This window comes from Siniperca chuatsi, linkage group LG8, assembly GCF_020085105.1.
Source record: "Siniperca chuatsi isolate FFG_IHB_CAS linkage group LG8, ASM2008510v1, whole genome shotgun sequence".
In the NCBI taxonomy this organism is placed as follows: domain Eukaryota; kingdom Metazoa; phylum Chordata; class Actinopteri; order Centrarchiformes; family Sinipercidae; genus Siniperca; species Siniperca chuatsi.
In genome coordinates, this window is record NC_058049.1 from 21,676,126 (window position 1) to 21,690,377 (window position 14,252).

At 42.4% G+C, this 14,252-nt stretch overlaps 1 protein-coding gene across 17 annotated transcripts in view; it reads left to right on the forward strand.

Annotated features, from left to right (window-relative positions):
* tenm2a (teneurin transmembrane protein 2a) overlaps window positions 1–14,252 on the forward strand; it is a 202,441-nt gene that overhangs the window by 125,294 nt on the left and 62,895 nt on the right. For 11 of the 17 annotated variants that reach the window (XM_044205099.1, XM_044205097.1, XM_044205102.1 and 8 more), the window contains one exon: window positions 9,964–10,170. The exons of the other annotated variants lie outside the window; for them this stretch is intronic. In XM_044205099.1, the coding sequence (XP_044061034.1) occupies window positions 9,964–10,170 (207 nt within the window). The remainder of the gene's footprint in view (window positions 1–9,963; window positions 10,171–14,252) is intronic. 17 annotated transcript variants of the gene reach the window in all.

The following is a 14,252-nucleotide window of genomic DNA, read 5'->3' on the forward strand; positions in this document are numbered from 1 at the left end:
TCCTACAAAGATTAGCATTTATTATTTGTCTCCGAGGCCTGTACTTCATAGTGAGGGGGTGAGACTAATAGCCTAATGTTGAACATTTGACTGGGCTGTCTGTCTCCTCCAGTGCCTAGTAAAGTCTTTTGCCTCTGCTTGGCTGGGCACAACTGTTTATTAGCTGAATGGGTTTGCAGGTTGTGCCTTGGAGAGTTGCATCACGTTTGCAAGAGAGTGTTTGTGCAAAATGGGCACACAAACAAGCGCTCCGAAATACACACTCAGGCATACACCTAGATGCACAACTGCATGTGAAGTCCATCAGCATGGGGACTTCCATATTCCTCTGAGTCAGCTGATGTCAACTGATGCAAGCTGTGCTAATTGTAAGGCTGTGTGACGATTGCGTGTTCTTGCAGAAAAAATAGGTAGGTAGGTAGGCAGAGGCTTGTGACTTAACCTATCCCCATCACACACAAAACTTATATACACCTATACTCACACACACTCAGCCTTCCATGACCAATGCAGCAGGTACTTCAAAGAGCCTAGACATGCATGGTAATCTTCAATCCCTTCTCTCCACTCTGCACACTCAACAAACACAAACACACCTGTACAAGGAGGGAGGCTGGGATTTATGTTACATCCATGAAAGTGCGGCACAACTTTGCGCTGCACCTTTCATTCTGTTTGAGCTCGCAATCTGTGAGTAATTAACATCTGATTTACTAAAGCACCAGCTAATAATGTAATCAGTGATTAGGACCGCCTCCTAAACACATTCTGCAAGTGATGAAGAGCTCAAAAGGTGCAGTTCAGCAGCAGGATTTGTCTGAGATCCAAGAAAACAAAATTTGTAATATCCAATCAATCGCATCAACTAAGCCCACAATTAAAGTCTAACTGGGAAAATAAATTGGGCGTCTATTATGATAAAATTGCAATGACCTATTTATAAAAAGGTTTGTAAAAGTAAGGCAGTTAAAGTACTTAAACCCGATTTTGAGGAAAATAACAGTTATATTAAAAGTTGCACAAAAGAAAGATTGCTTAAAAAATACAAGACACCATAATGTGGATGCCTCAACAAAGGAGAGCAATCACCACAATTCTTCTTAGCTCATCTTTAATGACCACACTCTGCCCCATCTTTGGTGTTATAAAAGAGTCAGATGTTGTGTTCATGTATTCTTGGCTACTTCTATCTTTTTCTTTCTGAGATTTTTTTTTTCCCTACACAAACTCACTGCAGCTTCCCTTGATTGCGGTGACCTCACACTTGATTAACTTTTCTATCCTTTGCCACAACCAGTTTTGTTTAAAGGCGAGAATTACCCCTATAACAATGGCCCTCACAAATAGAAAGAACCTTTGTAAAAATCCAGTAGAATCAACCAGAGTTATTGTATCGCCTATTCTTTGTATTATTTGTGCAAGCCTCCTACAAATGCATGTGCATAAAAGAAAGAGGCACACAAGGTGCACCTCAGATGACAGGCAAACTCCGCCTCACGCTGCTGTGTCTCTTTGATAAATAACACACATCTCTAAGGTTCAGAATACGTCTGAACTGAGGCGCAAAAAGGCTCAGTGAATTTGGCCCAGAGTGTGGAGACTCCAGCCTGTTCACCTTGAGAGAGAGTGCGGTGCTCAACAGTAAGCTAGTTAGAGGGAATATAATGTGGCTTACTGTCTTTTTCAGCTCTCCATCCTTTTTTCTACTGTTACTATAAATAGAGGCTGCAGAACATCAAAGAGAGGAGAGGTTTCTCTCAGCAACAGGCCACAGTACAATCATTATCCACTGGCTCTAAATACATCACCCCTCTTTTGGCTGATCCCACTGTGGTGGACTCTCTGTATATGTGTGTGTGTGTGTGTGTGTGTGTGTGTGTGTGTGTGTGTGTGTGTGTGTGTGTGTGTGTGTGTGTGTGTGTGTGCGTGTGTGTGTGTGTGTGTGTGTGTGTGTGTGTTTGCTAATCATCAAAGGAGACACTGCTGACTCAGCCTCACAAGCTAACTGTCTCACACGCACACAAGCACACGTACTTCACATAATTTAACATCACACACACAAAAAAGACTTCATTGAAATGTAGTTTATTCATGAGATTACAATACAACACGCTATCTCTGACTGCACAAGGTCGCAAACTGGCAGATCCATGCACCAAACAAATCTGGATCACTTACCATCTCTTCTTTCTCCCAGGGCTCTTCCTCCCTCAGTTCTTTTCTCTCCTTCAAATCCTTTTGTTTTCTTTAATTTTTCTTCTTTGTTTTTCAGCTGTTTTCTGTTCTTCTAGTGCTTTTTACGGAACTAGATTGTCATAGCAACCACAGCAATTGCCGGTTGGTTCAGTGGAGCCCTGCTATGTTGAATAGGTATTTGTGTAAGCACCTGTGCATGTGTTAAAATCTGTGCATCTACAGTATGTTGTTAAATGTGTATTTCTCTATTCTATACGCTCTTGTGTGTCTGCATGTGTTTTTCATGCCTCTTTTTGTAAGTGATTCCGTACGCATTCAATTCTTGATGACTGTCGTTCTTTCAGATGTTGGGCAATTGTGGTTAATGTAGTTTTGTTTTTGCATGAGCCTCGTCTCCCAAAATTCCATGAAATGAGCCCTATCTTAAAATGCAAAAACAGTTTGTCTTCTTTGCAAGTGAAAATATTTTTTTCCATCCACCATAATATGATTGTGTGCAGGAGACACGACTATAACCAGGCATTAGCAGGAACTATCAGAGGGGAAATTTAGGGTGTCATGAATAGGTGTAAACATTTAATTTAAGCTTCGATGACTCAGATTTAAGTGCTAATTAATGAAGATGTTTTTAACAATAAACAATAAAAGTTTTTTTTATTTTTGGCAAAGCTTCTTTCTTTCCAAATCCTTACCTTGATCTTTATCAGAACACTTAGGCTGCCACATCTTAATCTTTTAGTAAACATTAATTACAGCTTTAATCAAAGCTAGCTTTTAACTTAAATTTAACTGGAACTCACCTTTTTACATGACAAGCAGGTGAAAATGTGGAGTCTAATTTTTGCTGAAGGACCTAATCCTCTCCTAGTAATCCTGTCCTAATTCATGTCCACAACATGTTATCTGTTATCACAATTTGTTCTCATGTCACTAAACTTTCTGCAAATGATTCAGCAGCGTGGCAGACTGGAGGAAAAGCTCTTTGCAGCATTTCACCCCGCTGATTTTTACACTACAACACCTAAAAGCTTTTTCCAGTCAAGATAACAAACACACAGATATTGCTCTTCCAGATGCAATAAAATCTAAAATGGTATTTCCAAAGCTGCAAGCAGGTTTCTGTTGTTTTGTTAGTGTCTTCACTAAGTGCCAAGACCAAGTGCTATCTCCAGTCATCAAAGAGCTTGTCCATATTTCGCTCTCAACCCTTCTCTCAGGTGACAAAATATGGAGGCAGCCTTGCTGGTATCATAAAATCTACTTCCAACAATGTGAAACACTTGAATTTATTGTGGAAAAAATGCTTTTGCCTGGCCCTTAAATTTATTAAAAGATTGTTTGGCATTGTACAGTTGCTGTCACTGTATTTTATAATTTGAATTACAAATTTGGAAATGATTGGGTGGCATTTTTTTTAGCTCCAGCATCCATTCTGTGGCAAGAAATCACTTATTTTTGTATGCTCCTTACTCTATTATTATATTGTATGCAGCTTATATGTTATTATTTTGGTCCTGATTTATATTTTATTGTGTTTTCTGCCCTCAAGTTTAAAATGACATTATTTTCTCCTGCTATCAAATTGATTCACGAATAGACATCAAGCATTTTCTTGAACACAGCAGCAGTAAAAAGGCTTGTATTGTTACAGATTTTACACATTACTCACACACACACACACACACAAACACACACACGCACAGACAGATATTTCCCCCTTGAAGATCGACTCTTTTCAGCCGTTACAGAGCATGTTCAGATGTAATGGAAAGCTGAGAGGATGGGTGTCTATCTCTCTGCACCTGGGGTTGAGGGTCTGTGCATGTGTGTGTGTGTGTGTGTGTTTTCATGTGCACATGCTTGTATATGTGTGTGTGCACTTATGAGCGAGTGTCTGTGTATGTGCATCCGTGCATTTGCTTTTATGTGGGATTTTGATTGTTTTCAATGAGGGTCCAATGTGTAGAATCCATAACAATACCATCAATCCACAGCAGCAGCAACAACATGGATGTTATTTATATGGTAATGCAGCCTCCATGTTACGCAGTGGACACCTCTGACAATGGACAGCAAGGGTGTGCTGCAGCATCCTGCTATGTGTAGCCACAGACACACACACACACACACACACACACACACACACACACACACTTGCACTTCTCAGCAACAGGGAGGCATGTTTCAATTAGCAGATGCAGATAGGTGCTGGGCTGTGTTTGGACGTCTGGGTCAAAAGGTTGAGTGTATTGCTCAGTGTCAGCTTGTGTCTGTCCTCATCTCTCCTCTTCTCAAAATAAAAAAACAGCCACTTGAGTGAGGAGAAGAGTGAGGAATGACCTTCTGAACTAGATATCGGAGTTAGTCAGAGAGGATCTGTTAGGATTCCTGCCGCAGGTTTCTTTCATTGCAGCACCCTGTTGCGTATATCTTAAACTGTAAGTGACATACTGGCCTTCTTGCATCAGAAAATACAACTTTTGGGTGCATGGAAACAGAAACAGTTATCATTTTAAAACAGATCTGCCACTTTTAATAAAAGCCAGATATTTTTCAGCAAAAAATTGTGAGTACTTCAAATACTGAGCCTTAGTTATAATCCTAGAAGGAATATAAAAACTGAAATCGAGAAACGCTGTAATGTAGAACAAAACAATGTGACGCTGTGTGAGTGTGGATAGCACCTCTTTCCCAGCCGGAAGGCGTCCTCTGCCTTGGCTACAGGCTGTTTGTGTGTGTGTGTGGAGGATCTGCCTGTTTGGGAGGAGGGCCCCCATAGTTTTGGAGTGATAGAGTGGTTCAGGCGTGATGAAAGAGAGGAACGGAGCGCAAGCAGAGGAGAGCTCTAGGCCAGAGAAGATCCCAGACACTCTGTTACACATCAAAGAAAGAGCCAGTGATACAATCATCTCTTTAGGCTGTGAAAGCCCAACTTTATTAATTAAAACATGTCTGTTGAATCATCCTCTCATTTCTCCCTTCCCTCTTTACTCATTTTATCACTCTGCAGTGGCACTGATTACGAAAGGAAAGAAATTAGGGGGATTTTGTGGGAGAACACATTCAAGGTATCAAGCGGATGAACTCAGACCATTCCTGGATAGGCTGCAACATCCATTTGTTGATCACACATACAGACAACAACAGGTGTGCATCTTGCCTCAGTCGAGCTAAATGTGAAATATTAAAAAGGAATGAATAAGAGGAAAGAGGAGGCGAGGATTTGAGGAAAAGAGTAGGAGGGGGGAACAGGAAGAGAGATGAGATGGAGGAGACAGACTGCACTGTATAGATAAATAGAGAAAAGGGCCTATTGTGTCAGCAGCTGTCATCACTAAATAGCCCTCAGATCACTGTCAGACACTATCACACATAAACACACACACACACATATATACGTGCATACTTACACACGCACACACTGACTGACAGCTCCCCCTCAGTCCAACATCTGTGCTGACAGCAGCCATGGTAATGAGTCTCTGCATGTGCCAGCATGGGTGTGTCGTTTCTTTTTCCTCCCTCTTCCCCGCGTACTGTTCATTCAATCATTTCACGTCTCCCTTATCTTGTTGTTTCCCCCCTCTTCTCCGTTATTTTCCGTCATCTTAATAGAAGAGCGTGCTGATTGACTTGGCAGCATGAGCCACATGAGTAGCGACTAGATGAAAACAGCATCAAGTGTAAAGTTGTGTGGTAGATCGGTGAGTTGTTTTTTTTGGGGGGGGGCTCCGGAGTTGCTACCCAGGTGCACTGTATTTCACGTATGAGGTGTGGAGGAAGAGAGGGATGAAAGAAGGGAGAGATGAAGTGATGATGAATGGCTCTCGTTAGAGGGGTAATTTGTCTCTCCTTGTCTGACTGGGCTCCAGCTGTCGCTCCATCCCTCGCTCCACTCCACTCTCCTCGGCCTACCACTCCTCACCTCAGCCAGATGGGTGGACGGATGGACGGTGTGTGTGTGGGGGGGGGCGACAGAAATAGAGACAAGGACGAGGAGAAGAGAAGTCATTGAACAGTCAACAAGCAGAATTATATCTGATGTATAGTGCCATTGCGCGGTAAATAATGGCTTCATGGAGAGACAATAGATTACACAAAAGTCATATTGAGATGATGCAATAGAGACATACAGTAGCACAGCAACAGGCAAAGCTCATACACTTGTATGACTCACACAAGAAAATCAAAGCCTGGTGCTCACACAGCAAACTAATGATGATCGTGTTTCTTTTTACATTGTAACGAAATCATCAAGGGACTCCAGTATTGCCTTTAACACAGTGCCACAATCTTAGGATGCCTAGTTTTTCCCCCGTGATACACTTATCCTTCACACTAATCAACACTTGTGAGAGAACGGTAGATTCAGAAAGTGAGAGACGGGCACAGAGAGAAGGATTGAGAGATGTATACAGATGGCCAGGGAGGCGGCTGAAGGATGGCAACGAACAAATCATCAAGAGAACCACGTGAGCTCATTGCTAAGTCTTTGTTCCAATAACACAAAGCAATTTCCACTGACCTTTCTCGAAATGTAGCGGGCAGAAATGACTGAGTTAAGGATGCCCCACAGCATAATTGCTAAGGAGATTAAAGTTCCCTTAATTGCTTTTGGCCAACTAGTGCAATTTTTCCTTTTTTGTAATTAAAGTGATTTAAAATATTAATAACCATTCTCATACACATAACCTTATGTCCACAAGTTCGCACACACGCATAGTTGTGTACACACACAATGAAAACATGCAATCGCAATGAAACAATCTTAAATGTGTGCTGCTACACACACACGCACACACACACACACAAACACACACATACACACACGTGGACATTTTTCATTGCCCGTTGTCACCAATAGCCTCATTATAGGTCTTGTGAAATATGCAAATAGCTAGACCCCTTCTCGCCATCAACTGAAGTGAGTGATCGATTCCTTTAGATCAATCGTTTTTTTCTTGGCTTATTCCCTCTTTAACTCTTCATTCCTTTTTTTCCTGTCCTCCATCTTCCACTGCTCAGTCCCCTCTTATTGCCTCCTCCCCTAATAATTACGCTCCTCTATTGCTTTCTTCCCCGTTTTTTATTGGCAATAAGTTTTGTCAGCTCATAGCTTCTTGACTGTCCTGTTTTCTCCGTCCTCTGCTCCCTCCATTCATTTCTCTCTCTTTCACTCTCCATTCCCCTGGTTACCCCTGTGACCTCGTTGTCTCCTGCCCCCCTCTCTCCATCCGTCTCTCACTGTCCCTCCCCGCCGCTCTCCTTTTCCCTCCTGTCGGCCACAGTGTTTGCTTTGCCATTGTTTATCCATTTTTCTCTGTTTGCGCTGATGAGATTGACTGGACACACACACCCACAGACACACACACACACATACCTAAACAGAAGACAAGGCTGGCATCTCTCTGGGGTGTAGTTAACGTGGGGATGTGGATCGATCCTAGCTCTGGTTTCCATGACGCAAAGCTCTAAGCTGGAGCAGTTTGGACAGCAGGACAGAGGCATCACTCTGCCTCCATTTCTATCAAATATATCTCTATAAACAGCAATGGTACCTGGACACAAACGTGTATTTTCCATGATTAATGTGCTTCATTTTGAGGCAGCACAGATGGGCAAGTTAGCCAACAACTCCACTAGCCAACCACTTTGTTTCTTAAATGATGTCTACATTAATCCTCCCACCTCCCTCGCCCAGGTACTGTTTCCCTGATGCAAGCAATATTGCACCATCGCTTAAAAAAAGCCCCCGATCTATCATGGCCTTTACACGTTTTGATTTCTATCAATACTCTGTGATGGGAAGGCGAATGCTGTCAAATTACAATCACACCACGTCTGTATTCTGAAGAACTGTCAATAAGAAAAGGAGAAAAAAAGAAATAGTATGATGATGAATGTTCAGCTATCTCGTCTTTTTCTTCAAGGTCTCACAGCTTTTCTTTCTTTCTCTTTCCACCTCTGTTCCGGCCTGTTTTTGTTCTGTGTAAAAAGAAAAAGTGCAATAAAATAAGAAGTGACTTACTGAAAGGCTGTGCATTATAACTTCTCGATTTTCCTGGTGAAGTTTTCAGTGGCAAAAGAAAGAATGGCTGAAGTTTGTAAAACCAGGGGCAAGCTAGCCAGTTTTTTCTCCACCCTCTTACATTTTAAATTTGCAAGGTGAAGGACAAGGCATCTGTGAGAAAAAGAAAATAACTTTATTAGTAAAGCTGTTTGAACAAAATATCGCTGGCGCCCAGGGCTATCATTTTGAATGTGGAATCAGGAGAAAATAAGTGATTATCAGTGTGTTAAAGTGTCTTTTTGGTCGACTATCTAATTAGTAGTTGTAATAACCTTCGGTGGATTGGCTGGATTCATTGGCCTCATTCTTACCATATTGTTGATTGATTGAGCTGCAAATATGGCAGACATAATTATTCTATATTTTGAGCCGTCTCTAAATAGAATTTATTAGATTTGTCTTTGTCCTTGATTCCAAACCTTTGGAGAGTAGAGTGAATTCTCTCCATCCCTCTCTTCTCTCTCTGGTGTATGGGACAGCCTGATTGTGTCCACGCGTCCCATGGCTCCCACTATTTAAAGACTTGGCTGTTAACTTTCTTTTGTCTTATCCATGTAGAGGACAATCGTACAATGGATGTAGGTCCTCACGAAAATCTTACCCTACCATTTGATTTAAAGCAAGACAATGTAAAATTTGAAAGAACAAATAGCATACTCTTTCTCTTACAAATGAAAAGTTGAATTCATATGAAATTAAACGCACTCTTGCTTAATTCAATACAATACACAAGTTTTGCAGCTACGTTTTTAGTTGGTCTAGCATGACCAGTAGCTTACGGCGGCTAACGTTAGCAAACTTTAGGTAGATGCTGCTGTTTTTATATCAATATTCCACAACATTAGCATGGAAAACTAGTTAAACTCTTTTTGTCACACATTAATGTATTTAGGAGATCTGTGGACTTTTTGTGTGAATCTATCTCTATATTGAGTCTCTAAAATCTGAGCAAGGTTTTGTGTTTGTATCCAAACTGCTTTACATTGATATGACCAGGTGCCTGTTCCAAGAAGCAAGTTTACTTACAAGTTAACTGGATAACTTTGTTGAATACAACCTGCAGCAGGTCTTTTTACATCAATCCATGTTCCAAATTTTTAAGGGTTTGTTCCTCCAAATTCTAAAAAAAAAAAAAACATTTTCTCATCTACTTCCCACCATGCAGATAGTTTTGGTTTTGTTTTGCGTTATCAGTCTGAGATTTCTGCATCGCCGAATGTATGTTTTTAGTCACAGCGCTAAAACTTTACATTTAAAAAATTCAACTGGAACTGTTTTTCCAGAAACATTGTTCCAGTTAGTCTGGAAACTCCACAGAACACGCTGTCAACAGTTTTCACAAGATCTATTTATATGATAGAAAACAGTTCCAATGAAAACTGTTGACATTAATTTCCATCCACCTCCATTGTATTGGATAGAGGCAGAAATCTCAGAAACAGTTATCTTTAAAGCTGGACAAATTAAACCAAAACTATCTGCATGGCTACAAATGCCAGAGGTGTGAAAGAATATGTTTTTTTGTAATTTGGGTGACCTTTAAGAGATTCTGAGTTTTGCTAAGCAAAATGATCCAGATATCTCAGCAAACCTGCCTTGGAACAGGCCCTTGTATCACTGTCAGTCATTGCCATCTGTTTTGTCTAACGCACCCCCTCCCTCCTTCTCCCCCCTCTTTCTCTCCCTTCATCCTCCAGGTCGCCCACTCCCTCCAACCTCTTCCTCCTCCCTGCTCCCTCCGTCCCATCCGTCCTCCTCGTCCGCCCCCCACCACCCCTCCCCCGGCCCGTCTCCACCGATCAGGGAATGCCAGGTGCCCCTGCTGGAGAAAAACTCCACCCACTCTCACCTGGAGCCCCACCCGGATGACTCATACATGCTCCGGGCCCAGCCCTCCTCCACGGGTAAGCGAGCTCTCCATTCATCCACCCATTTATCCTTTCAGTCATTTCATTTATACATCAATATGTCATCCATCACTTGGGTCACTGCATTACCTCATCATGTGTCTATTTCCTGATCTGATTTAGTCATTACTCAGGAAAATGCCAAGCAATCCTTTGCTTTTATTTAATGTCACATCTTGTTCTTTTTGTTCTTCATTTCTGCTTTTTTGCATCCCTCCGAAGTCAGCATTTGTTTGCTAGGCTGGGAATCAAACCAAAGGGACTTAAGCAATTATTGTTTATATTGTAAGGGATCATAAAATATACAGTTAGAGATTTAAGATGGATATTGATTGTAATCTTGGTCAATTATGGATATTATGCGATATTATAAGCGGGGAAATAAATAATTTGAATGTGATCATTCACAGATACATTTAAAATCTACTTACATATTTTTAACAATAAAAGATCACAGTACATGTTAATGGTTGTGTGTTAAAGAGCTATAAATCAATGAACTTATGCTGCATTTTTGAAGAAGCACAATCAAGTAACATAAAAGAAAACTCTCTGTTCCTAAACGTGACTTCTTTTGTGGCTCACAGAACAAAAAGCTCATTTTGAGACGACAATTGGTAATCTCTTAATGGATTACATTTAAAATGTAACCCTCCCACCTTTGTCAACTATTTCCAGAAAACAATGATGCAAGTGAAAGCAACCCCTACACTCTGCAGAGCGCAGATTGGTTGCCAGTGAGTAGGTGTGTTTGTACTTATTTTCCATATGACATTAATAATCCACCGGAAAGTGAACGGTAAGGGAATGATGAATTTTAAGAGCCGGCAGGAGGATCAGTGTAGCAAAGACAAACTAGTTAGTTTCCCCGGCTCTAAGCTTTGTCTTTCATCATTTGACACTCTCTTGTTGGCTGTTACAGGCCCTGTGTGCTTATATCAGCACCTCGCAACCATCTTTCTCTCCCATAAGCACACACACACACACACACACACACACATTACTGCAGTGATGAGTTTGTTCATCAGCATACACATTTATTCTGAACAATTAGCTACTGTGAGCCAACTCTCTCTACCTCTCTGTCCCTCTCTGCCTCTCCTTCCCGCTCTTCCCCCGTTTCTCCATTCCTCTGTGCATCTGCACTTGTAATCAGCAGATATATTTAGCAGAGGCCTGATGGGAGGGAAGGGGGTGGGCAGAGAAGTCCTAATGTGATTTTTGGTGGAATACAATCTATTGTTAATGGCGTTAGGCTCTCCTTTGATCCAGTATAAATCTTCATTAGGGAAGGCCCAGGTCCCAGGTTCAAGAGCAACGTGATTAGGACGCTTTTAAAATGACGTTACATCAGCCTTCTAATTGGTTTACTGTTTGCTGGGGCAACATCAATCATTAGCCCAGTAACCGCACAGCAAATAAATTCACTCTGCCACTGACACCCTAATGGCAGACACTGGCAAAGAGGGAGAGTGAGGCTCACAGGCACACTCTCTGTTTCTCTCATTCTTGTTTCGCATACACCCACACTTTCTGTTCTGGGGCTTCTTTCAGTCTCTGCTGAGCATGAACACACAGAGACGGCAAGCAAGCGAGACAAAGAAAGAAAAAAAATGACAGAGAAGCAGGAAAAAGAAGCGCAAAGAGGCAAATGGGAGCAGAGATAGAGAAAGCCAAACTTTGACTTTTGAAGTTGTTTAATGAGACATCTTGCATGGGAAAAATCAAAAAGGAGAGAGAGAAATAAAACACCCAAAGTGCACCAGCAAAAAATAGATGGAGAAAGCGACTGAAAGGAACACAGGGACCAAGAGACATAAGGAGTCAAAGAGACAAAGGGGGAATGTGAATGAAAAGGGGTAAGCTGATGAGAGCTTAGAGGGTGAAAGAGAGATATTTGGATAGAAGGAGAACAACATTGAGATGAAATTGCAAATTGCCACATTTCCCAGCCAGGACTCTGATCTAATGGGTGCAAAAAGAGTCCTTGACTTTGGGCATCCATTAAAATCGACCTAAATGAGTTTAGAGTGGCAGTCTGGCACTGCATAAACACGCCCTGGCATGTAGGAAGGCACAGGAACAACTGCAGGGAAATAAAACACCTATAACCGGAGACTGTTTATGCATGTGCTGTAGGAGTGTGTGCCTGTCTGAATGTGTGAGTTTTGTGTGGTCATGTAGAGAGTGGACGCTGGGCAGGAAATGAGCCTTACCAAGCCAGGCAGAAACTGACCACAGTGAGATAATCCTCAGGAAGCTGCATGCTGTTTGTATGTGTGTGTGTGTGTTTGTGTTTGCGTGTATGTGTGTTCCTGTAAAGTAGTCCACCATTACCTAAGCTAACAGGTGGATAGACATGACTTGTGTTCCTAGTGAAGCATGACAGGTGAATGGGAACGGAACGTTGTTGCCGAGGATTGGCTGGGAATTGGGTCTGCGAATGTTTATATGGGAATACTGTCTGGCTCAGAGCACCTGTCTGGGAACGTTCCCCCGGAACGCTGGGAGAGCTGAGACGGCCAAACGGAGCGTAGCAGATCGCTCCTGGAAAGAGCTAGCGTTAGCGCTGTCTCTGGCCATTCATTATGCATGGGGAATGCTAAGCTATTTTTAGCCCCAGCTCTTCTAAAGTGGCTAGCTATCTGCTGTCAGGGAAGCCACCTCAAGTCACTGCTGAAGCAATGAATGTTTAATGGCTTTGTTGAAACAAATCTACAGAAACAAAGCCACAACAAAGATGCATTCCCTTCATCTGCACTAATGTTATTCTTCCTAATGGTGCTTATGTAAGGGAGACATTTGCGTAACAGTGGGATGATTTGTGTGCGTGTGTGTGTGTGTGTGTGTGTGTGTGTGTGTGTGTGTGTGTGTGTGTGTGTGTGTGTGTGTGTGTGTGTGTGTGTGTGTGTGTGTGTGTGTGTGTGTGTGTGTGTGTGTGTGTGTGTGTGCGTGTGTGTGTGTGCATTTATATGCATCTGTGTGTGCGTGTGGGTGAAATGCACACATGCATTTCTGCTCATGGAGACTGTTTGTTTTTGGCTGAATTTGATGACTCTTCTCTAGCGGATTATTGCCTCCTAATTAGACAGAGATGACTAGCCAAGGCAGAGGCGGTGTGTGTGTGTGTGTGTGTGTGTGTGTGCCTGCATGTTTAAATGTATGTCTTTAACTTTATGTCTTTTTTTGTGCCTGTATGTGTTTGTGTGTATACTTGTGTATAATAGTCTATATGCAAATTAAGCCCCTTTTGTCAGTGTGTGTGTTTGTATGTGTGTGCCTCTTAGATTCACCTCAAGCTCTCCTTCCATTGTGCTCAGCCTCTGAGCTCTGAGAAGAATGACAAATGAGGAGCATGTGACATTCGGAGACAGAGGACATATGAAGCAGCGGCACGTGGGAATATACCACCTTAAAACACAGGGAGCATAGCAATTAGCTCCGAGAGAAGGTGCATGAAAAACAATGGAGGGTGACACAGTGTTTTTAAAAAAGGAAGGCTAGAAGCTGGGACATGAAATAAAGAGATGGAGAGACAGAGGAAGTGAGAAGGACAGAGGGAGGGTAGGGGGTGAGGGATGGGTGCTGAGCCCTCCAATGATCCCTTTTTAACTGCTGAATGGGCATTTCTGTCCTGCACACACACACACACACACACACACACACACACACACACACACAGATGCACATCCAGCCCTGTGACTTTTCTCTGTTAACCACAGAAAATGTCAATAAACAGTTTGCCCATCCAGGGCTGCAAAACAAACTGCCAGTTGGCCACACACATACACACATACATAGACGCACACACGCTGTGAGATTAATATGGTGTGCAGAGCCCCTTCCTCTCACTGATGTATGTGTGCACAGTGAGCTTTACAGGGGGGGCAGGTTAGCCGACAGGCTAATGCTCCTCTGCTGAATGAGGCTCCTTTTGAATTGGCGAGCATAATGAACTTCCAGGGATTAGCCTGAGCCAAACCCACCAGTTTACAGCTATAGTCCCCCCTCTCCAGTCGCAGGGGACCTTGGACAGAATAAAGTGGGTCAGGCTTCAGCAGCACTCAGAAAAGGGCTCT